Raw genomic sequence first — 26,166 nt, forward strand, 5'->3', positions numbered from 1 at the left:
CGTTTATTGTATAGGCATATAGGTACTATTCATGAATGGGTTATGATTTCTCTGCGAAATATATGTAGGTAAGGATTTCACAATTATTCAATATATGAATGGGGTGGGTTTTTTGTCGAGCCTGCGACTTGTTGCAGAAAGCTCGACATAGTGTCGGCGGCTACGGTGGTGTTAGCTAATTCTTAAAAGCTCTATATTTTAAAAGGTGGAAGACCTAGATGCTTTATACTTCGTATATAGATGCCTCATGTGACGAAGTTTCCGTCAGTCACAAGTCAAATGTCCTTGACCTCATTTTCATGGTTCAGTGACTACTTGAAAAAAAAGTTAAGATTTTTTGTAATGTTAAATTCTCTATTAACTATTTTTGGTATGTGCATACCTTGCAAGGTTCTCCTGCCTGTCAGACAGTTTTCACTTGACCTCAACCTCATTTCATGGATCAGTGAACAAGGTTAAGTTTTGGTGATCAAGTCCATTTCTCAGATACTATAAGCAATGGATGATTTCCGGATAATAACTTTAAGTATAAGTAAATAGAAATCAATAAAATTTTAACACAATGATTATTACCACAAAAGGAAGGTTTGGATTGATTTTGGGGGTTATGGTCCCATCGGTTTAGGAATCAGGGACCCAAAGGGACCCAAAACATACATTTATCTAGTTTCAGGACAATTATAAGTTGTTGATAAGTATTTCAATTACTCTGAAATTGTACCGCAATGTTCATACCATTAAGTAGGTTAGAAGGTTGAGATTTATTTTAAGGTACTAGTATAGGGGGCAAACAGCAGTCTAGGAATTTAGGACCAAAAAGGGGCCAAAAACAAGCATTTTTGAAGTTCGGGACATTAACTTATGTTTAACTCTATGGATCTCTCTAACATTGTACCACAAGATTCCATATAATGAAGGGAAGGTTTGGTGTCAGTTTGGGGTTAATATCCCTGAACATTTAGGAATAAGGGGCCAAAAAGAAGCATTTTTTTTTGGAAAAAAAAGTGTTTCCAGTTTTTGGAGAAAAAAATAATTTGTTTTTAACCCTGAGAAAAAAAAATTGTTTGTTTCACCCTCAGCTGCTTCTATATGTAATGCAAAAATAGAAAGAAAAAATGTTTTCTACTTGTCACCAAAAAAAATAGATTGTTTTTCACTGAAGGCAAAAAAAAAGTTTGTCCGGAAAAAAAATCCATAGCCTCCCCCCCGACCTCCAGAAAATGAAATGGTTGCTGCCTAAATGTATAAATCTCTTTGAAATTATACCACAAGTTTCCATACTACAAAGGGGTGGTTATAGGGGTAATGGATCAAATCATTAAGCAATTAGGGGCAAAAAAGGGGGGAACAAGGGTTTTCCTGGTTAAAGGACAATTTAGAGAATTTAAAAAGCAGTTTAAGGGAGGTAATCCAATTCCAATAAAAATTTAAATAATACTTTATATATATGTTTGATTACTTGATTACCTCCCTTACACTGCTTGAAAATTATGTTGAAGGAAGTGATAATTGTCTTGCTGTAAATTTATTTTTATCAGTTATTGTTAATTAATAATCATTTTAACCATGACTGTAAGTTATTTTATATTTTAATACTTTATGTTGTAATTAAATGAGTACTTATTGTTGCCAACCTTATTAGAAATTGAATTGAGATTATTTTGGAATAAGGGATTTGGGGAGGTGAAAAAAAAATGGGTAGGGGTGAGGGGTAAAATTTTTCTCATTTCAGATTTCAGAAATTAAAAAGAATTTTTCTTCAAACATTTTTTGGAAAGATTGGAACTTGTTCTAAATCTTTCCTTAGGCACTGGCCTCCCTAACAACACGACAGGTTAGCTACTATTACTGCATGTATTCACACTAAAATATAGTTCCCTGTAGTTCTCATGTATGTGCACATAATACATATAAACTGTGAAAAATGGGTATATTTTTGAAGCAGTTCATTCAAGAATGTATGTATTAAATTAAGGTGTGTTGATGTGCAGGCTTTTTAAAATGCATTTTGATTAGGTAATTGAGTATGGATACAATAATAGTATGATTGACAACTGTCATTATCACCAAACAATCAGGGACAAGGTGGACCTTAAATCACAATGCCCCACCTCCTAAACTGTCAATCAAATTGACCACATTACTTATCAACATCAGTGTTACATAATTATACAGACCCAATATACATTTCAATGCACAAGTATTTGACCTCATAATTGAATACACAAATGTACATATTAGATGTTTGATATATAAGGATGATAGATTTATTTATTGCCTATTACTTTTGATCTACATTACATAAAGTGATTCTGTAAATTATGTCTGAAAGATAAATGATTAATTAAGGATTAACACCATCTTAAAAAGGTATTCAAGTAAGGCCTATATTATATATAGTATAATTTACTTGATAAATTTCCAATAATTCAACAATTTATGATGGTTCACTTTTTTATTATCAGAAATTGGCTTGAAACAGTTTTTAGCTCACCTGGCCTAAAAGGCCATGTGAGCTTTTCTCATCACTTGGCGTTCGTCGTCTGTCGTCGTTAACAATTTTTCAAACATCTTCTCCTCTGAAACTACTGAATGGATTTGAATGAAACTTACCATGATTGTTCCTTAGTATATCCTGCACAAAATGTGCGCTTCGATTTTTGATCCGTCAAAAAACATGGCCGCCGTTACTTAAAATAGAACATAGGGGTCAAATGCAGTTTTTGGCTTATATCTCAAAAACGAAAGCATTTAGAGCAAATCTGACATGGGGTAAAAATGTTCATTAGGTCAAGATCTATCAGCCCTGAAATTTTCAGATGAATCAAACAAACCATTGTTGGGTTGCTGCCACTTAATTGGTAATTTTAAGGAACTTTTGCAGTTTTTGGTCATTATCTTGAATATTATTATAGATAAAGATAAACTGTAAACAGCAAAAAAGATCAGCAAAGTAAGATCTACAAATAAGTTAATATGACCAAAATTGTCAATTGACCCCTTAAGGGGTTATTGTCCTTTAATGACAATTTTTCACAATTTGTTCATCATATTTGCTAACTTTAAAAAATCTTCTCCTCTGAAACTACTGAATGGATTTGGTTAAAACTTAGCATGGTTGTTCCTTAGATTATCCTGCACAAAGTGTGTGCTTTGATTTTTGATCCGTCAAAAAACATGGCCGCCGTTACTTAAAATAGAACATAGGGGTCAAATGCAGTTTTTGGCTTATATCTCAAAAACGAAAGCATTTAGAGCAAATCTGACATGGAGTAAAAATGTTCATTAGGTCAATATCTATCAGCCCTGAAATTTTCAGATGAATCAAACATCCAATTGTTGGGTTGCTGCCACTTAATTGGTAATTTTAAGGAAATTTTGCAGTTTTTGGTCATTATCTTGAATATTATTATAGATAAAGATAAACTGTAAACAGCAAATATGATCAGCAAAGTAAGATCTACAAATAAGTCAATTTGACCAAAATTGTCAATTGACCTCTTTAGGAGTTATTGCCCTTTAAAGACTTTTTTCACAATTTGTTCATCATGTTGACTTACTTTAAAAAATCTTCTCTTACGAAACTGCTGTATCAATTTCAGCCAAACTTAGGCTAAATGAGTTTCAGAGTTTCAGAGTATCTAGTATAAATTTTATATTTCATTTCCTTGTATGTCAAGAAACATAGCTCCTATGGCTAAAATAGAACATAGGAGAAAATGATTTTTTTTTGCTTTTGAAGAAAATAGGACGATTCAAAGAACATTTAAATAAATTGAAAAGCCAAAATAATCATTGATGAGAGATTAAACCAAAAAAATTCAGGTGAGCGATTCAGGCTCTTGAGAGCCTCTTGTTAAATTTTAGAACTTTTAATTATAATCAACCATTTTTTATTTATTTATTCCCCATCAATCATTATGTCTATTTTATTTCTTTGAATTTTTATAAGAATTTAAGTGAATATATATTTTTGCTATCAAAAAAAATCTGCATTTCAATAAAATAAGTTTTTTAAATTTGTTTACATTGAAAAAGTAAATTTTCAATGCCCTGTGCTGAATAAATACTTTATAACTTGATCAAAATGCACTCTACAACTCTTAATTTTCAATGTCATATATTATAACCTATGTTTCAACTAACAAAATGCCCCAAAACAACATTTTTAGATTATTTTTGTTGACACTTTAAAGTTCTTAGCTGTTTGTCTTACAAGGAATTGGTAACATTTACTAGAAGAATTTTTTATTTGCAATTTTTTTTTAATTTTTTTTAAACGTGTTCAAAGCAGGCAACAATATTTGGATAAGATATAAACAGCAGTTTGAATAAAATTGTGAAAATTAAGAGACCCATATTATTTAATTTGAGCTCATTTTATCTTCATACTGGAAAAGCACTTTTATTCCTGCTAGAGACCTGCTGTTTATGCCATTTTCAGCAATACTGTTTTTATAATGTTCTTTTGTCCCCACCATACCTTAATATGAAATTATTCAAACTGCTCTTCCAATCTTTCCACAGGTGCCATCCAGCACTTTGATTTTTTAGTGGATTTATATTCAACAACATAGTGTATTGCGCAAAAGCAAAAAAAAATATTTTAAGTTCATTAGACCACATTCATTCTGTGTCAGAAATCTTTGCTGTGTCAACTATTTAATCACAATCCAAACTTAGAGCTGTATCAGGCTTGAATGTTGTGTCCATACTTGACCCAACTGTTCAGGGTTCTACCTCTGCGGTCGTATAAAGCTGAGCCTGCGGAGCATCTGGTTGTGTTTTGGTCTGTTTTTCTTAAACTATAAGCAATAGGTCAACTATATTTGTTGTATGGAAGAATTGTTAGCTGTATATGTCTTCCTGTCATGGTTCATCTGACCTTGACCTCATTTTCATAATTCATTGGTCAATTTTTAGTTTTCTTGGTTAATGTTCAGTTTATTTGACAGTTGTAATAAAGCTTTATATTTAGGACTATCATCATAATATCAATAATTAGTAAAGAAGGTGAGACATTTCAGCGTACCCTGTACCCAAAATCCATTGTTAAGAAAACATCAGATGAAGCCAACCAAAGCCAAGATTGGCACTGTTTTTGGTGGAGTAACAATCTGCCGAACTCTATCACCCTCTAAAAAGTGTCCTATTTGTACTTTGTTCTTGCATAATTCATATTTAAGGTATTTAATTTCAAGAATAGGCATATATGCAGGGGCGGATCCAGCCATTTTAAAAAGGGGGGGTTCCAATTACATGTCCCCATTCAAATGCATTGATCGTCCAAAAAAAAGGGGGGTTCCAACCCCGGAACCCCCCCTCTGGATCCACGCCTGTATATGTATAAATGGATTTTATACAACTATGGTCTAGGTGTCCTAGGTGGAGCTGTTTGGTGCATATACACAATGCCAAATGAATTCGAAATTACCTCATACCCGCCAACTGTCACTATTTGCGGGGGATTTCCCCCATGGAGGCTCCCAAGTGAAAATTTTGTAAGTGCAATTTTGTCAACTATTTTAAAGAAAACAATTAATTTAACAATGGCTATGAGCTTGTTAAAGCATGAAGAAACCAAAAAACCACATTAGAATATATTTGAAGGCCTCCTTGAAGGTTTTGTAGGACTATAAGAACCATCTTTCATGTAAATCCCCCATGGGCATTTTGAAAAGTTGGCAGGTATGTTACCTTAATAAGTATAGTTTGTATTTTATACAAGTTTATCTACATATAATTTAACTTGCGGGCTGGCATCTTTCATTTAAAAATAATTAATTGTATGAAATTAATAAATTTAAGTATCAATATTTATAATTTACTATTGTGTCCATGTGTCCTGAGCTACAAAATGTGCATGCATCTTAATATTGAATACTTACAGGCTCTCAGCTATGAGTTATTCAATTTATTACCACTGAAAGTTCTGTCATTATTGTCAATAACAATGTCCCACAGGCACTGAGACAAGTGCCTGTGAATATTCCATGGCAATGGACATTATTTAAAATAATACGAAAATTCTATGAACAATAGTCTTGGTGGATCCTTTTTCACAGGACACTGTTATGTCTCACACTTGCAGTAATAGTTGCTAAATCATGTTACACTTTATAGGCAGTGGTACTCCAGAAAGTGGAGGAAAGAATAAAGAAGATATATGATGAAGGAGATACCATTTGATATTTAGGGGGCTAGAATGAAAAAAATGTCTTGCATTTTTAATTTTTTTAGTTGTAATTTCTGACCTGCATTTTAATTTTTACTCTACTTGGTCCTGTCCTTTTTAATAGTTCGTTCCCCCTAAAAATCAAATGGTAGTCTAGTTTCTAAAGTTCAAATAGGTTCGAATATCAATAATATTTTCACAGCATATACTCATTGGTTTCCCTCCCCCGTACTTATACCTCTCCTGTTTTCATTTGTTAATAGACTGTGAGAGTGTTAGTAAACTGACAATATAGCAATATAGAAATGGCTGCAGCAATGCTAACGTCGATGTCTTACACCAAAGACCTACCTGAAACTATAAATGACCTCACTAAATGTCCAATATGTCTAGACACTCTAAAAGTACCGAAATATTTTACATGCCTGCACACTTTCTGTTCATCTTGCATTCATACTTGTATTGAACATTTATTCAAAGACCACATTCCGAGAAGCATATCATGCCCAGTCTGTAGAACCAAAATAAAGGTTTCGGATAAAACACGAAATGCAGAAGAATTTTCTCGTAAATTGCCAATCAACCACATAATACTGAGTCTAATAGATGCACAGAAAATGCTGAAGGGAAAATCAATTTGTGGACCATGTAAAAAGCTTCATGGTAATAAAGTAACAGCGGCGAAAGTATTTTGTGTAGAATGTAGAGAAGCTTTCTGTAATTCATGCTCAAAGTATCACAAAGCCTTCAGTGCTTCACAAATAATACAAGATGGTCTTGAAGTATAGATTTTGCGTACTGACGTTTGTTATCATCTTAATTACGTATTATAGTATTCTTTTATATGTCTTTTTTAGATATTCATTTGAAGTGACTCTGTGGTTACGTAAAACCACATACTTTGAACGGCAAAATTATTTCATTTATTGATATTACTTTTACTTAAGGATCTTGACATACTATGAATGACTAAACTATTTTATTCAATAAGACTACTTTTTCTGTTTAGTCTGTTTTTTATGATATACATTTGACGTGAAACTGTACTTATGTATCCCGTCATACTTTGAACCACACCATTATTTTATTTATTATTATTACTTTTACTGTTAAATCTGGTTTTTGTTATATCTACTTTACGTGAGTCTGCATTTATGTATGACGTCATACGACAAAATTATTTTTATGTCTACCTGTGCGAATTTCAAACGCGCAATTTTACAACAGTAATGAAAACCTTCTATCATTTATGGGTAGACTTTACATAGATAAATTCAGCCGTATTTGACGTGAAACTGTACTTATGTGTCCCGTCATACTTTGAACCACACCATTATTTTATTTATTATTTTTACTGTAAGTCTGTTTTTTGTTATATCTACTTTACGTGAGTCTGCATTTATGTATGCCGTCATACGACAAAATTATTTTTATGTCTACCTGTGCGAATTTCAAACGCGCAATTTTACACCAGTAATGAAAACCTTCTTTCATTTATGGGTAGACTTTACATAGATAAATTCAGCCGTATAAGAAAAGCAAAATGAGAATGTTAAATTTGATGTATGCCTTTTTGTGCTACTTTGTTACATTTGTTGTTTATGTAGTGATATTAAGATGATAACACAATATTGACTGTTGTACCCCTATTTTTGACATTTTTACTCTTTGAGTATGTTTGTTTTGTTCATGCATCGTTGACAATGTAATGGAATTTGATGCGACTGTCATACAAGTGAGAGGTTTAGCTAGCTATAAAACCAGGTTCAATCCACCATTTTCTACATTAGAAAATGCCTGTACCAAGTCAGGAATATGACAGTTGTTATCCATTCGTTTGATGTGTTTGGACTTTTGATTTTGCCTTTTGATTTTTGATTTTCCTTTTGAATTTTCCTCGGAGTTCAGTATTTTTGTGTTTTTACTTTTTATTGACCATGAACTTGCAGACATCGATAAAGTTTCCGACGTTCATTTAAAGATTGGTTCACAATACACTACATGTAACGAACACATGAAAAAAATTGAGGTTTATTGTAATGATCATCAGAAGCCGTGCTGCTTACATTGTGTTACATTAGAGCATCGTAAATGCAACGAAGTTGTGGCCATTGAAGAGGCAGCAAAGAAACTAAGAGATAGTGATGCATACTTGAATCTTATGAATGAATTTAGCACATTGACAAGAAATTTTAGCAAAGCTGTAGAAGAACGAGAAGAATTATTGTTTGTAGGTGAAAGGGAAGAAAAGGAGACGAAAGAGAAAATCAAGACAATAAGAAAGAATATTGAAAAACTGGTATTGAAATTAGAGCAAGACTGTTTGGATCAGTTGTCAATTAGCTGTAGGGATAATCAGTTAGTTTTAAGTGAAAGCATTGAACATTTTAAAGAGAAAACAAAAATGGTCCTTCACTGCCAGAATATGTTGAAGGCAGGGCTGAAATGTAATTCAGACATACAGTTGTTGTATGATTATAACAACATGAAAGCTCAGAAAGAAGAACTAGAAAGTTTTCTGCAGGTAAATGAACAGCAAAAGTATTCTAAATTTGCATTTGAAATCAATGGAGCAATGGAAAATATGACAAATCAAATCACCAGTCTTGGAAATGTAGTTATCAGTGAAGCTACATTAATTACTAGTAACAGTTCATTGCTTGATTGCTCAATTAGGCCGCTTCAAGATTTGGATCTTCTACATGAAAATTCATTTTATAAAAAGGAAGCAAAATTTAGTGGAGTAACATGCCATGATGACATGATCCTTCTTGTAGATCGTTACAAATACTGGTTGTATATATTTAGTGATGAAACTGATGAAATTTATTATGGTAGAGTAAAATTATCCATTCAAGATGCTTTAACATTTTCTATTCCCTGGGATGTAAGTGGAACCCTGAAAGGTAGATGTGTTGTATCCTTCCCAGAAAGCAGTGTACTAGCAGACATCTGCATCAACTCTTGCACCATTAATCGCTGGATACAGATCAACAATCCACAAATCGGAATATCGTTTTACAGCAACAGTATTGTATCCTGCCATAGATATGATGGCAAGTCTGCTGATGTAGTCACAATTTTTGACATGAATGGTAATGTGATTCGAGAGCATAAACATGGATGTAAACCAAACTATCTCTGTATAGATGATGTTGGAAGAATCTTTTTTAATGACCGTGATGAGAACAAGCTTACTTGTATTACATACAATTTTGAAGAAGTCTTTACATATAAACATGAACAGCTGAGGGGAATTGCAGGCATCGCAACAGATACAGAAGGGAATATTTATGTAGCTGGGTTTAATTCAAACAACGTCCATCAACTGTCACCATCAGGTCAACTCAACAAGATAATTCTAACTGAAGCACTTGCCATTATCAATCCATTAGGAATAAGTTTTAAGAAAGATGCAGATATTTTGATTGTGCTGAATGACAGTGGTAGCCGAGTCAGCATGTATGAAATCTATTGACTCACAAACACATATTATGTAAATTATACAATCGTGACAGTTTAACTCCTAAACACATAATATTATAGTCGGGACAGTTTGACTCACAAACACATAATATTATAGTCGGGACAGTTTGACTCACAAACACATAATATTATAGTCGGGACAGTTTGACTCACAATCACATAATATTATAGTCGGGACAGTTTGACTCACAAACACATAATATTATAGTCTGGACAGTTTGACTCACAAACACATAATATTATAGTCGGGACAGTTTGACTCCCAAACACATAATATTATAGTCGGGACAGTTTGACTCACAAACACATAATATTATAGTCGGGACAGTTTGACTCACAAACACATATATTTTGTAAATTATACAGTCATGACAGTTCTAATCTCATAATTAAGCAAATCCAAATTATATTAGATGTGTGTATTAGGATCAATACAATTTGGACCATGCATGAAGGTCAGGTATTAAAAAGATATAATAATTGGTTGCTTTTAGGACATCTGTTGTATTACTCTAACTGGGCATGTGTTGGTTTGCTGTACACAACCATATTCTCATAAACTGTGAGAGATGTTTTGTCAAATTTTGTATGTGTCAAAAACTTGCATGCCAACATTATAAAGAACAAGTCTTTGGCCAATATTTTTTGGCCGAGTGACCTCAGTGTAGATTAATACAAATATTATGTCATTACATATGCCTGAAATGTAATTTATGAAATTAAAAAGACACTTTTCTCAGAAGGTACATATATATCTCAGGTTAACTATAAAGAGCAAGTTGAACATGTTTAAAGCATCCAAGAATTTTGGCTCTGCAGGATGATTTAATGCTACGCTAATAACATTGAAACTTTTGTCTGGTTATCAGGTCAATTAAGTTATTTTGAATATTCTGAACTACATGTAATATTTTTTTGATGTCAGTGAAGTTTTCTTGTGAATGATTTATAGATTAAGATGTAAAAAGTTTCAGAGACCCTACATTGCATTCTTTTTCAGTGTAGTTTTTTTGGTTATTTAATCATTGAATTAACATGGTAAATGTTATAATCTTTCAATTTCTTGTACAATGTTTTAACTTGTTTTGATAGGGATCTGTTGATAGTCTTTTCATCTTTTTGTTAGTTAGTTTTTTTTTTTTTTTTTTGTTATGGTGAAAAATACTAGAAATGTTAGGTTAAAAGTGTAAATTTAAAAAAAAGATCAACATGACAAGATCTTTGCATCCTGAAAATTAGAGACCCTGAACTATCCTCTTTTTCAGTTTTTTTTTTTTGGCTGTTATTGTGGAAAAAACTAGTAATGTTAGGTTAAAAGTGTAAATTTCAATAATGATCAGCATGACAATATCTGTCCTCCCTGAAAATAAGAGAAAAATACAAATACCTATTTTGAAGTTGTTGCCCCTGAAATGTTTATTTTAAAACTTCTTTCTTTTGCAGTTTTCGCTTTTTCGCAAAAACTGTTATACCAAGGTTAAATTGTAAAATGCAAATATGATCAGCCTCATAAAGAAAACGAGTATATGTATATAAAGGTCCTCATTAGTAGGGTGGCTTTTTTTCACCAAGTGATGGATTCAAAAACAATAATGTGTAACATGTGTGGTTAGTTTGTTTTTTCGTATGCAGTCTGCACCCTTAGACTAGTTAAATTTTATTTCGGAAAAACTTGAAAAACTATGTTTAAACACATAAAAAAAATGTCTTGCCTTATGTATATTATTTTAAAATATGAAAAATATGAATAAATATGATGAAACCCCACCTTTTAAAAATATCATGGAAAAGTCACTACTAGATAGCTTTCATTATTAAAGAGTTAAACCAATATTTTGATCCGATGCTATGAAAATCATCTTTTACTTATGTGTACTTTTAAGATGTATATAAAGTATGGAACGAGATATACCAGTGTTATATGTACAAAATTAAAAAACATACAATAGTCAGAGGGAATTCTTTTGTATTTTCTTCTATGTACTTTATAGTTGTTTAAAAGATTAATTTCTGAAGTAAATATTGACAGAGATAATATTTATAATGTAATTAATTGTAATTGTACAAGTATCAATTATTGTTTCCTGACAAATAATATTTAAAGTTTAGTGATTATGAATAATTTGCTGTTTTTGTGAACATATATTAACAATTCAAATGGCAACAAACACGGTGTTTAGTGAAAGTTTTCACTTTATGTTGAAGGCTTCAAAGAGACTATGAGACAAAGTAAAACAATAAAAGCACTTCTCTTGCTTTTGGTTTTGTTGAATTGTGTGTAGGGACACTTTGTTATGAATAAATACTACATATGCCTTCTCTTACAATACAATTTGGTAGGATGATTGTTTCTTTTGGTTGTGGTATTAAACAGATATATTTAAGGTGGTACCTAACACTACAGGGAGATAACTCTATAAAATCATCAAAACGATTTAATCACATTGTGTTGTTAAGGGAATATTAAGCTTCTCAATGATCACAATTAGTGTTTGTCAAACTGCTTTGTAACCAGTGTAATTTTTCTGATAAATTGGTTTTTTCAAATTTTTTTCAAATTTTATATTTTTGTCAAAGGGTCAAAGTAAATACTTTGTCAAAATTTTATGAAAAATTAAACGAGCCAAATTAATTTTAGTGAAGGTGTTGGGTACCACCTTAAGGAAGTATTTGCATTTTTGTCGAGCCTGTAACTTCTATTGCAGAAATCTAGACACAAGGATACTGATCTGGGGTGTTGGCTTTGTTAACTAACTATTAAAATCTTTATATTTTGGCAGGTGGAAGTCCTGGATGCTTGTATATAGCTGTCTTTTGTTATGAAGTTTCTGTCTGTCATATATAGAAATAAGAAGATGTGGTATGAGTACCAATGAGACAAATCTCCATCCAAGTCACAATTTGTAAAAGTAAACCATTATAGGTCAAAGTACAATCTTCAACACAGAGGCTTGGCTCACACCAAACAGCAAACTATAAAGGGCCAAAAAATAACTAGTGTCAACCATTCAAATGGGAAAACCAATGGTCTAATCTATACAAAAAAATGAGAAACACTTATGAACCACATCAACTAACGACAACTACTGAACATGTCTATTGTCCTTGATCCTATTTTCATGGTTAAGGGACTTCTTGAAAAGAAAACATAAGATTTTTTGTAATCTTAATTTCTCTATTATTATGAGTAATGGAATAACTATATCACGAATTTGCGTACCTTGCAAGGTCCTCATGCCTGTCAGATAGTTTTCATCTGACCTTGACTTCATTTCATGGATGAGTGAACCATGTTAAGTTTTTTTTAGGTCAATAGATATATTAAGGAGATGTGGTATGAGTGCCAATGAGACAACTCTCCATCCAAGTCACAATTTTTAAAAGTAAACCATTTTAGGTCAAAGTACCAGAACTGGATTTGACTGATTATATAGGGAGTAACTGAAGCATGACTAGAACAGGCCCCCTGTTTTGAAAATTTCGGGATCTGCAAATGAGTACAGCCTTCAACACAGAGCCTTGGGTCATACCGAACAGCAAGCTATAAAAGGCCCGAAAAATGACATATAAAACCATTCAAACAGGAAAACCAACATTCTAACCTCTAAAAAAATGAGAAACACTTTTGAATAATATAAACAAACGACAACTACTGAACATCAGATTTCTGACAGGTGCAAACAAATTAAGCAGATTTAAATGTTTTAATAGGTACCAACCTTCACCCTTATCTGAAACAAAAGGGTAACATCACAACATAGAAAGACACACTATATAATATACAAGTTCGTATATCAGATACTATATGCAATAGATCTCTTATATTTGGTGTATGGCATGGTTGTAAGGAGTACATTTCTAACTGACGGGTGTCATCTTACCTTGACCTCATTTTCTTGGTTCATTGTTTAAAGCATAGTTTTTGTGTTTTGGTCAGTTTTTATCTCACCTTGACGAAGTCAAAACGCAAGACATAGATATGCTTATTTTACATGCATTAGTTTGTGATTAGGTAAGTTTATGGGGAACCACTGGTGGTAGGTCAATGATATTTGGTAAGCAGTTGTATAAGCATTTATCCAATTTGGCATATCTCATTTCCATGGAGATTATTTGGCTCTGTCCCCTTAGTCATGGTCTATTGACTTTGAAAATTTTGCAAAATGCATGTATTATTTTGTGATTAGTCAGTTTAAAGGGAACCATTTGTGGTAGTCAAATGTTAATTGGTATCCAGTTGTATCTTAGATAATAAAGCAAATGGTCAACTATATTTAGTGTATAGAATGATGGTAAATTGTATATGTCTGTCTGTCAGATATCATCTGACCCTGACCTCATTTTCATTTTTCATTGGTCAATGTGAAGTAAGGTTTTGTTTTGTTTTTTGAAGTTTGTTTTTTAGATATTTTAAGCAATAGGCCAACTATATTTATTGCAAAGATTGCTTGTAAAGTGTGGTACATGTCTGTCTGGCATGGTTCATCTGACCTTGACCTCATTTTCATGGTTCATTGGTCAATATTTAGATTTCCTGTTTAAGTCTGCTTCTTAAAAACTTTAAGCGATAGGTCAACTACATTTGGTGAATAGAATGATTGTATGATGTACATATATTTCCAGTTTGGTTCATCTGACCTTGACCCTATTTTCTTGAATCATGTTAAGTTTATGTGATAGTTGTATTTAAGCTTTATATTTTGGACTATCAACATAAAATCAATGGTCAATAAAGAAGGCAAACATTTCAGTGTGTGCACTCTTGTTCTTTTAATACCTATTTCTCATCCTATAAGTAGTAGGTCAACCAATCTCATTAAAATCCGATGTTCTGATACGCTACCCTCCACTAAGGTAGCGTATCAGAACATCGGATTTTAATGAGATTGTAGGTCAACTATATTTGATGCAATATTGTAAGGTGTTCATCTGATAAGGATCATATTAAGTAATAGTGTGATATTTATAGTAAAACCTTAATCTTTTAAACATAAAATTCAGTAAAACAGGAGAGAGAGACATCCCTGTGTGTTCTCCCTTATAAGATATGAGTAGCATATACAAAAATTTGTAAGGGTTCCACAGAACCTAGTGTCTCACCTACTTTAGCTGTTAATTGCAGGCTCAACAACAATGAGGAAAAAAATAAATTAAAATATTCCTCTTGATCATATCTTTTGATTGTAAGAAGCTTCTGTCCAAGTTTGGTGAAAATCCAGAATAGTTTAAGAAAGTTATCAAAATTTCAAAAACTTTGACCACAGAGTGAATATTTGTAGATGCTGTCGCTGAGGTCAGAACTACTATATGTCTTGCTTTTTGGTAATATTTCATAATGCAAATGTTGAAATCAAAATAGCAACACTATAACATGTAAGTTTTGCAAATATTCAAAGTCAATGAACCATGCCTGAAGGTACATGGCTAAACAATTTCTATGGAAATGAGATGTACCAAACCAATACTAATACAACTGCATACCAAATACCATTGACTTATAAATAGTACCCCTTAAACAAACTAATACATGCAAAATAACCAAATTTCAAAATGAATTAACCATCACTGAGGGGGCAGGGTCAAATAATCTCAATGGTATGAGATGTACCAATTCTTATACAACTGCATACCAAATATCATTGACCTACTACTAGTGGTTCCCCATAAACCCACCTTATCACAAACTAATACATGAAAAATAAGCAAAAATTTCAAAGTCAATTGACCATGGCTGAGCGGGCGGGGCAAATTATCTCCATGAAAATGAGATATGCCAAAGCTTATATAACTGCATACCAATTATCATTAACTTACAACTAGTGGTTCCCCATAAACTGACCTAATCACAAACTAATACTTGAAAAATAAGCAAAAAAATTTCCAAATCCATAGACCATGACTGAGGGGGCTGGGTCAAATAATCTCCATGGTAATGAGATATAACAATGCTTTAACAACTGCATACCAATTATCATTAACTTCCCACTAGTGGTTCCTCATAAACTAACCTAATCACAAACTAATACATGAAAAATAAGCAAAAATTTCAAAGTCAATACACCATGACTGAGCAGTCAGGGCCAAATTATCTCCATGGAAATGAAATATGCTAATGCTTATACAACTGCATACGAATTATTATTAACTTACCACTAATGGTTCCCCATAAACTGACCTAATCACAAACTAATACTTGAAAAATAAGCAAAAAATTTCCAAATCGATAGACCATGACTGAGGGGGCGGGGTCAAATAATCTCCATGGTAATGAGATATGCCAATGCTTATACAACTGCATACCAATTATCATTAACTTCCCATTAGTGGTTCCTCATAAACTAACCTAATCACAAACTAATACATGAAAAATAAGAAAAAATTTCAGTCAATAGACCATAACTGAGGGATCAGGGTCAAATAATATCCATGGTAATAAGATGTGCCAATATTAATACAACTGCATACCAAATATCTTTAACTTATAACTAGTTGTTCGTCATAAACTAGACCTAATCACAAACTAATACATTGTTGACGCCACTGTCGCCGCTGCCACAGCATACCTTTGTCTCGCTTTTTTACTCCATCAAGCGAGACAAAAATCAGCAAACTGTTCTCATCAATATGCACATACAAGTTTACAATACTAAAATGAAGAACTTCAGGTTGTACCATCTATAAGAATCTTTTTAGTATGAAACAAAGGTTTTAATGCGGGTTTCTGTCATGCAAGTTTTGAAAGTAGGTAATGTTATCTTAGAATGTTGACATAATCTTGAGGCTGACCTAAATTGAAACAATTTACATGCAGGTACTCCCATGCACAAACCCAAAATTTACAACACTAACAAACAAGAATGTGTCACTAGAACACAGATGCCCCATCTCAAATATTTCAAGTTGCATAAACTACCTGGACCAAAAACTTTAACCTGAAGCGAACAGACGGACGAACGGAAGGACAAACGAAAGTGAATGGACGAACGAATGCACAGACGTGAAAACATAATGCCCATAAAGACATAAAAACAGGAACAAATCTAACAAAATTAACTTTATTAAAGATATAACAAGCACTTATCAAATCATGTATATATAGTGCATAAATTATATAATGTACATTTGTCAGTTGTATAAAGTTATATCAAAATTTTGATTTTATACATGGTATTTATAAACATGATTATATCAAAATTATATTTAATAATTTGCAAGTTTTAATTTTTAAATTTAAGTCTCAACTATATTATATCAAAAACAATACATTTTTTGTACCATCAAGACAAAGTGAGAAAGTAGGTTGTAACATGGAAATTGTTAGAATTGGAATGTTATTAAAAATACACTCTTCATTGAACCAAAACATTTAAAGGAATTTAAATATACAGCTGACTTCTTAAAAAGTCAATGTCATACTGGTACTATGATCCAAAAAAGTCAAAATATTTCTACTTCATTCTTTAATATTAGTAATAGACTACATATGTTATACTGTACTACTGACAGGTGTATCTAAGTACATACAAACTATTTAATGGTAAATGTTAAATTGATATATAAAATTACAAAGTAGTACAAAAATATAGCGTATCACAAATATTATCACTTTGTAGTGTGTGTATACAATATAATGTTCATCAATGAAAGCACTAATCACAATAACATATCCACCAAGTGATAATATACAGTTTAAAGCAATGTTATAGTTATTTGGTAGATATAATGAGAATTTAAACTATTAGCTCCAAAGATCATGTATCATTCACTTGGAGTTGGTTTCACCAAAAAAATGATGACCAAGATTGTCTTAGGTAAACTGAATTGGTCATGACTTATGATCAATCTTAATCTCAAGTTTTTTTGTGAAACCGACTCCTGCCTTAAATAGTACAGCCTAATGGGTTCTATTTAAATCAAGGTTATTTCCAAAATAATAATATTTGGACATATCACACAATTATGCTCTTCAACTTTGTACTTGTTTGGCTTTATAACTATTTTGATCTGAGCGTCACTGATGAGTCTTATGTAGACGAAATGTGCGTCTGGCGTATTAAATTATAATCCTGGTACCTTTGATAACTAATTATATATATAATACTGTCTCAAATAGAAGATAATATTTCTTAAGGGCTTAGAAACAGCAAGTATTTGTATATAAATAGTGGGGATTCCCTATACAAATAGTGGGGATTCCCTATACGAATGTCAAATAGTCATCTTTTAAGTACATTACTGTATAGAAAAAAAAGTCAGTGGATGACCCAGAAATTTTCATAAGAGAGGGCCCACTGACTGCCTAGAAAACAATGATGAAATGAAAGAATGAAATTGAAGGCATCATAAACAAAGATGTGCAGTCAATACATATATAAACATGGATGAACTCAACAAAAATGTGTTTTCTTTTAACAATGATGAAAAGAATAGCAGCAATAAATATAATAAACATAGTACACATAGTAAAAAAATAATGACAGTAATTGACATAATGTACACACTAATCTCATACACAACCAAGAATAACATTTCAAGCAATAGAAACAATGAACACATAGATCAGAGAGATCAGCTGCAGGTTAATAGTTTATGTGTTCTTTGTTTATACATTTGTATTTAGGTTTTCTACTGCTCTTAAAAAAAAAAGGTATACTCTGGGGCATATTTATCTGGTCATGGACCCTAAGACTCATCATGATTATATAAAATATTAATCAAGGCTTTAAAGTAAGAGTAGCACAAATTCAAGATATTGCAATATTATACATTTTCGCAGTAAAGAATGAATTATTTTTTCATCAAAATATACTGCTGTTTTATTGCTTTTCCCAATAAAACAAAACTATGATCTCTATTTGTGATGCACACCATTTAATAGATTATATATGATATTTTTCTGTTAATAAGTCACAAGACTGCAGTTTTCACTACATATCTGTTTGTAAAACTTAAAAGATGAAACATCAGGTTCAACTATGAAGCTTATTAATTGATATATATTTTTTTTCTATAAGTTGAAAATCTTTTTTCATAGTTGTTGGGGAAAATTTTGATGTTTGTCTAATACATGAACCAATCTGATCGAAAACTACTTTCTCCTGGTTTTTTTGGTGACATTACATATATAAAGATCAATGCAGTTATTTAGTATATCTAAACCTTAAAAAACATGAACAAATATATTTAGTCTGGAATAATAAGGACTCCACAATACAAAGTATATTCTGTTAATAAAAAAAGATAAAAAATCACACAAATATTGTATTAAAGCAAGCATTTTATCAAATATTATGGCTTGATAGCATGAAAAATCTAAATAAATGGCATAATAAAAGTATAAGAAAACAAAAATATCACATTATATGGGTGAATAAGATGAATATCATTGCAAATTGATTAATAATGTTTCTTAACTTTGAGCTGATCATTAGTATTATATATTTTAACAGAAATGAAAACTATAACTACAAATCTATAAAGATTTTGACTGTTTTGTTGGATTCTATATTGGTATAGGTATAACTTCATGCAAAATATAAGTGCAAGTTATAGATTGTGTTACCCTCTTTATCTAAAAAATACAAGTCTTGTAAAGCAAATTTGAATCAATTGATAATGACCATGCTTCATACCCTTTTAACTAGCTTATTTGTGGATGGTAGTAACATTTTAACACTTGGAAGTAAGTATCTGTATAGTTAAAATCAAACTTAAGTTCCTTGAAATATAACACCCTTTTCCAACATACATATGATGGTCATATCCATGAGTATCCTAAATGGTGAATATGAACTTATATATATATAATACCCTATACACAGTTATTAGCTAAGGCCTTTGTTCTTCACAAAAACAAAACCAATGTTTAATAAATTCACATCACCCTACTTCTTAACTACTTTCCTGCCGAATGTTGTATAGATTCTTTAAGTTATTATTGCGAACCCTATCATAGTTTTCCATAGATTCACCTGCAAGTTACCTGTCCATTTAAACTTTTGTAAGTTCTATTGTCCCATTGAACAAATACAACAGGTATTGTTCTCTGTATAGTTTATTTGCTGGGACCTTTAAATTTCTTGCAAGAGAAATCTATCACTCATTGATTAATTTACCTGAGTAAAAAAAAATTCTTCCAAATAAATGAAAATACACTTGTTATTGTTCAATATACCCTGGTTGTTGTTTTTTATTCTTCATTCAAAACTTTTTTTTTATGAAAGGATGTCAATAGTGTATTTATTAGGACATAACTCATTATAATAGATGCCCAAGGTATATGAATGTGTGTTTTTGTTTATTTTTCAAATTCTGTAAACCAACTTATTTTCACAAATAGTTATTCATCTCAACTTATTCCTTTTATGTTGATTTCTCAGCTATTTATCTAAATAGATTAATAATTTTCTTGCTGTTTTATGTAAGGGAAAACCAAAAAGTAACATTTGTACAATAATTTATTTGTACTCTTATTTTATAAAATCACTGTTATTTTACTTTTGACCAATACAAGAGCTGCAATATGTGATGCAGTTATAGATGGCATAACGCTAGAAAAATCTGAGAACATTTTTAAACACTGTGGATATATTCATTAAAATTATCTCCCCTGGTTATTGTTGAGTCTGACTGTTCATATATTATGTAGTTCTTTTGATTCATGCAAAGTGCAAATTTTGCATTGGATACATTATTTACACATTACATCAATTAAGATAAAAAAAAATATTTTAAGAATTATATGATTAATTTGATTAAAAAAACGCTTTAATTTTGCATTTGAATAATTTTGAAATCTTGAAAATGACTGAAATTTATTTTGCAAACTAACGTAACTAAATAATAGCAATGCACACTTGGCTGAGATTTATTTTACTATCATAAATACTGAAGTATGAACAAACTAATCCCCCCTTAGACAAGCTTACCCTCCTATAGGTTATAAGCTTAAGGTTAATTATACAAAAGTTTGATCAGAAATCAACTTTTAATTTTTGAATCAGTGTTTATATTGAAACTATTAAAAATGTATTATTGATATTGAATAAATACAATGCCACATGCAGTTTTGCAGGAGTTCTTATTTATTATTTGTACATGTATTTTTATCATTGACAGTTCAATTTTTTGTTCAGGTAAATTAATCAATGAGTGATAGATTTCTCTTGCAAGAAATTTAAAGGTCCCATCAAATAAACTATACAGAGAACAATACCTGTTGTATTTGTTCAATGGGACAATAGAACTTACAAAAGTTTAAATGGACAGGTAACTTGCAGGTGAATCTATGGAAAACTATGATAGGGTTCGCAATAATATTGTTTGGAACATTAATTTCAAACTTCAAATGAAATAAAAACCTGTCAAATTTTATAAACTTTTCTTTCTTTCATTCTAAATGTAGTTGCTACTGAAACAATTAAGTGTAAAAATTCTACTGGTTCATAAATAAGACACCCTGGTTATAGTCTAAGAATCCTGTTTGAAGAGTTTAAGCTTAACATGTGGATCATAAATGTATTATTTTAACAAAATTTGGTAGCAATTAATCTTCTACATGATTTTTCAGACATTAAACAATCTAGATTTTATTGAATTTACTATTTTAGCCAGGTTAAAAGGCAAATAGAAACTAGATATTTAAATTTTACTTTCAAACATTTACAAGTGTGACAAAATGAAATGCTTGCAACTGCTGAATATTTCAGTAGCCAATTAGTAACATTTTAAACTTTTTGTCAAAATATAATCTTATAGATGCTGGAATTCATTCCTGCAGATTAAGGAAATTTGTCACCTTAACAAACAATTAAGACTTGTGTTTTTTAGCCCAAGGCATCGTTCTAGGTCCTTTCACTTTCTTCTCTATACGCTCATTAAAACCTGAAAGAAATAAGTTTTGATTGATTGATCATTGCTTAACATCCAGTTGCAAATATCTACATGCATATTTAAACAAAAATTTTCTGTAAAGTTTGTATTTTACCCTGTTTGAAGTAAAAGCTTTGTCTTTTAACCTACTATCTGGCAAACAGTCTGTAGATAAAGATTGGGAAGTAAATGGTTGATTACACCTTCTTCTATGTCTTTAAGAAAGAATTGTTTCATTCAACAATCTGTCTGACAGATGTATACCATGTTAACTGTGGCATATTTCATACCCATTCTAAAGTTTTGTAGTCATTCATTTAGCCATAAAAAAATCTATTTTGCATGCATGGGTATTCTTGTGTATTGTGATTCAAAATGGAACTATACAGTGGCGGATCCAGAACTTTTCCTAAAGGGGGGCCCGCTTCAGTCATGCTTCAATGATTCCCTATATAATCCACCAAATTTTTCCCACAAAAGGGGGGGGCGGCCCCCCAGGCCCCCCCCCCCCCTGGATCAGCCTATGCTATATGAGCTGACTTGAAATTAATTTGGCTTAAATTTATCAGCAATATAATTAAAATACATAATATTTTTTTATCGTAAATATATAAAAACTTGTGTCTTTTTGCTCCTGTATATATTAAAATAGTTTTGTACCAGAAAATCCGATGAAAGAAATGTGTTTATACCTACCTGGAATAGTGCTAGATTTGCTGTCTGTATTTTCAGATGAACCAGAACTCTTTGGATTTATATTGAACTGAAAAACAAAAGAAAGGAGCAGTGAAAATATGATTTATTACTGAAAAGTTCTTCTTTTCAACCTGAGCTGCAATTTATATATACATTTTTTACTATAATTATATATATGTATGAAGTACTTTTCATTATTTAAAATCACTTCTTTTTAGTAAATAAAGAACTCTTAATGTTTTTCTTCTATATAAAAATATCTTAAAATCAAAAGATTATAACAAATCCTTTTTTTAAAGAAAATAAAGACATGTTCAATAATTCTGAATATTAATTTAATTTATAAATATTAGCCAATCTAAATCTTAAATGCTAAACAGGAAACAGAAAGCAGATAGTTTTACAGCTAAAATAAATAAATCTTTGATAACAAAGGAAGCCTATTTCAAAACTAACAAAAACTGTTGTTCAGAGACTATTGATTCTCTTTTAAAGAGATATGACAATATTTTCAACCTCTTAAAATTATCTCAAAAATAATGTTCTGAAGTCACATTTTTTTGCTTTATATTGACAATTTTAGGGTAAAGGAGAGAAAGGTATTTGGATTATTTCAACATAAAATGAATATGGTTAATTAAACCTTTAGACAGTACCATTATCCATTCCAAAATCATTCTACTAAATTAATATCGATACCAATTTGTTTTTTCCATGGCAATGTCCTGTATTAAATTTAGCTTTGCTCTACTTTAGTTTCATATGCTCATTTTATTCATTTTTTTTTTTTTTTTTTTTTTTTGAGGGGGAACTCCTTCCTATGGTTTAAGGAAAACTTAGATTAAGATATGTCAATTTTGAAATTGGGATGCATTTGAGTTTACCATTAAATTGAGTAACTTTATTTGGAATGAACACAAATAAAAGCATGACAATAAATTACAATTTACAAAATATTATGTAGCGGAACTGAGGCATTTAAGAACAAAAAAGTAAAATATGCAGCATCATATTGTTTAATAGTAGTCAATGTTATTCTGCTAACACCAAAGTTGTCTAGAAAAGCATGTAACCTTTGCCTACTAATAAGCTTCTTTGACTAATCATGAGTTAGTTCATTATTTTATAAGCACTGTGAATGTGCATACCAAATTTCCTACATCAAGCTTATGTTCTGTGAATTTAGGAAAGGGGGGTACTTTTGATATTATTCTTATTACACTGTAGTTATTCCTAGAAAGGAAGGCACATCACATACACATGAGGTCATGAACTAGCCCATGTTTTACCATATTATCTTGTACATGGTATCGTATTTTCTTTTAAAACTTGTTATCTTTTATTTCCACATTGTTAAAAAAATATTTATTTCTTCCTATCCCCTGCATGAAATCATAATAGGATTATAAAAATTCAACTACATTGTTTATATCAATGCATAAATTTAAACTAAAAAAATTAACCAACTAATACCATCGTCTGTGCACAACTACGCCAACATTAGGGCTAATTGTCAAATCCCAAATCCTTGATTATTTTTTCTCCTTTTGTTTGCAATGCAACAAAGCACACTTTGATGATTACATTGTTACTGTCTTCAGGGACATAGTTTTTATGGAACAAAATTATTATCCTTATTCATAAATATCCACTATGGAAAAAAAACCTTATAGCCTATAACCAATCCATAATACATTTTTAAAACTTAAATTTTGTTTCCAGTCTCTGAACATAATTCAGGAATAAGATTAAGAAATACCAGATCTCTATGAATCTGTACAAAAGTCTGTAAGATTTTAAGATAACAAGAGTGCACATGCTGAATTGTCTTGCAAGCTATGCTAATCATAATCTTTTTTACGTTGAAAGTCTTAAAATAAAGGTTTTTAAAAACTATCATTGATTCATGTAAATGATGTCAAGGTCTAAGAAACTGCCAGACAGACATCTACACATTACAATCATTCTATATCCCAAATATAGTTGACCTACTTCTGAGAAACAGACCTCCTATCAGTTTACTTTAACCTTGACCACTGAACCAGGAAACAAGCTTGAGGTCAGATGAACCCTGTCTGACGGATCCAATGCACTAAATATTATTATCAAATGGATATATGAGAGATGGAAACTTTGTAACATAAAACAGTGTATAAAACATCCAGGTCTTCTAGACAATAAGAAAACTGAAAACTAGAGGCTTTCAAGAGCATGTGTCGCTCACCTGTTACTGTATTAACTGATGTCGGCCATCTTGGTTGGTAGGCAGGGTCATTAGACACTTTTTTTTAAATAGATACCCTAGTAATGATTGTGGCCAAGTTTGGTTAAATTTGGCCAATAGTTTTAGAAAAGAAGATTTTTGTACAAGTTACAAAAATGACGAAAAGTTGTTCAATATTGACTATAAAGGACAATAACTCCTTAAGGGGTTCTCTGACAATTTTGGTCATGTTGACTTATTTGTAGATCTTACTTTGCTGAACATTATTGCTGTTTACAGTTTATCTCTATCTATAATAGTATTCAAGATAATAACCAAAAACTGCAAAATTTCCTTAAAATTACCAATTTTAGGGCAGCAACCCAACAACGGGTTGTAGGATTCATCTGAAAATTTGTGAGGGGATAGATCTTATTCTGATGGACATTTAAATCTTGAAAGATTTGCCCTAAATGTCTTAGTTTCAAAGATATAAAGCAAAAACTGCATTTTACCACTATGTTCAAATTTTAGCCATGTCGGCCATTTGTTTTTGGTAGGTGGGGTCATCGGACACATTTTTTAAACTATATACCACAATTATGATTGTGGCCAAGTTAGTTTAAATTTGGCCCAATAGTTTCAGAAGAAGATTTTTGTACAAGTTACAAAAAAATGATGAAAAAGTTGTTAAAATTGACTATAAAGGGCAATAACTCCTTAAGGGGTTGACTGACAATTTTCGTCATGTTGACTTATTTGTAGGTCTTATTTTGCTGAACATTATTGCTGTTTACAGTTTATCTCTATCTATAATAGTATTCAAGATAATAACCAAAAACTGCAAAATTTCCTTAAAATTACCAATTCAGGGGCAGCAACCAAACAATAGGTTGTCCGATTTGTCTGAAAATTTCAGGGCAGATAGATCTTGACCTGATCAACAATTTTACTCCAATCAGATTTGCTCTAAATGCTTTGGTTTTAAAGATATAAGCCAACATATACATTTTACCCCTGTGTTCTATTTTTAGCCATGGAGGCCATCTTGGTTTGATGGCCAGGTTATCGGACACATTTTTAAAACTAGATACCCCAAGGATGATTGTGGCCAAGTTTGGTTAAATTTGGGCCAGTAGTTTCAGAGGAGAAGATTTTTGTAAAAGTTTACGGAAGACGGACGACGGAAGCCAAGTGATGAGAAAAGCTCACTTGACCTTTCAGGTCAGGTGAGCTAAAAATAGTTCATTTAAAAAGCTTAAAAATTGTAAAGGGTAAGGGTTTTGATTAAACCCTGTTTCTCGCCTGCAATTTCTGCTGTAAACGTGCACTTTAACTGCAAGAGTACATTTGTAAGAAAGTACTAAAAAACAATATTTTTCCTTATAGCTCTACTTGTGCTATTACTGATATTTCAAGGCTTCTGTCTGAGTTTCAATTATTCTTTGAAAGTATTTAACCAAAGACAGATGTCAATAGAACATTCATAAGTGCCATTATTACATTCATTTGCAGAACTTTGTACAAAAAACAATAAGCAAAACATAACAGAACAAGATAGTAACAAGGTTCTACTGCTACTAGTGGGCATTAGGCAAGAAACCTTATGTTCAATTCTCATTTAATCATTTTAATAAGCATTTCACAACCAAAACCATAGACGTGTTAACCATTTGGATTTATATAAAAAATTGTCAAGAGCTGTTAAAAGAATATCCCTCAGTTAACAGGTTAT

The 26,166-nt window shown here is 31.4% G+C and overlaps 1 protein-coding gene across 5 annotated transcripts in view; it reads right to left on the minus strand.

The window, feature by feature from the left end:
• Positions 1 to 16,702: 16,702 nt before the first annotated feature.
• Positions 16,703 to 26,166, minus strand: part of LOC143048823 (uncharacterized) — a 49,413-nt gene continuing 39,949 nt past the window's right edge. For all 5 annotated transcript variants that reach the window (XM_076222714.1, XM_076222696.1, XM_076222709.1 and 2 more), the window contains 2 exons: positions 22,229 to 22,295; positions 16,703 to 21,544 (listed from right to left, as the gene is read on the minus strand). In XM_076222714.1, coding sequence (XP_076078829.1) covers positions 21,471 to 21,544; positions 22,229 to 22,295 — 141 coding nt within the window. In that variant the 3' untranslated portion in view covers positions 16,703 to 21,470. The remainder of the gene's footprint in view (positions 21,545 to 22,228; positions 22,296 to 26,166) is intronic.

This window comes from Mytilus galloprovincialis, chromosome 1, assembly GCF_965363235.1.
Source record: "Mytilus galloprovincialis chromosome 1, xbMytGall1.hap1.1, whole genome shotgun sequence".
Classification (NCBI taxonomy): Eukaryota; Metazoa; Mollusca; class Bivalvia; order Mytilida; family Mytilidae; genus Mytilus; species Mytilus galloprovincialis.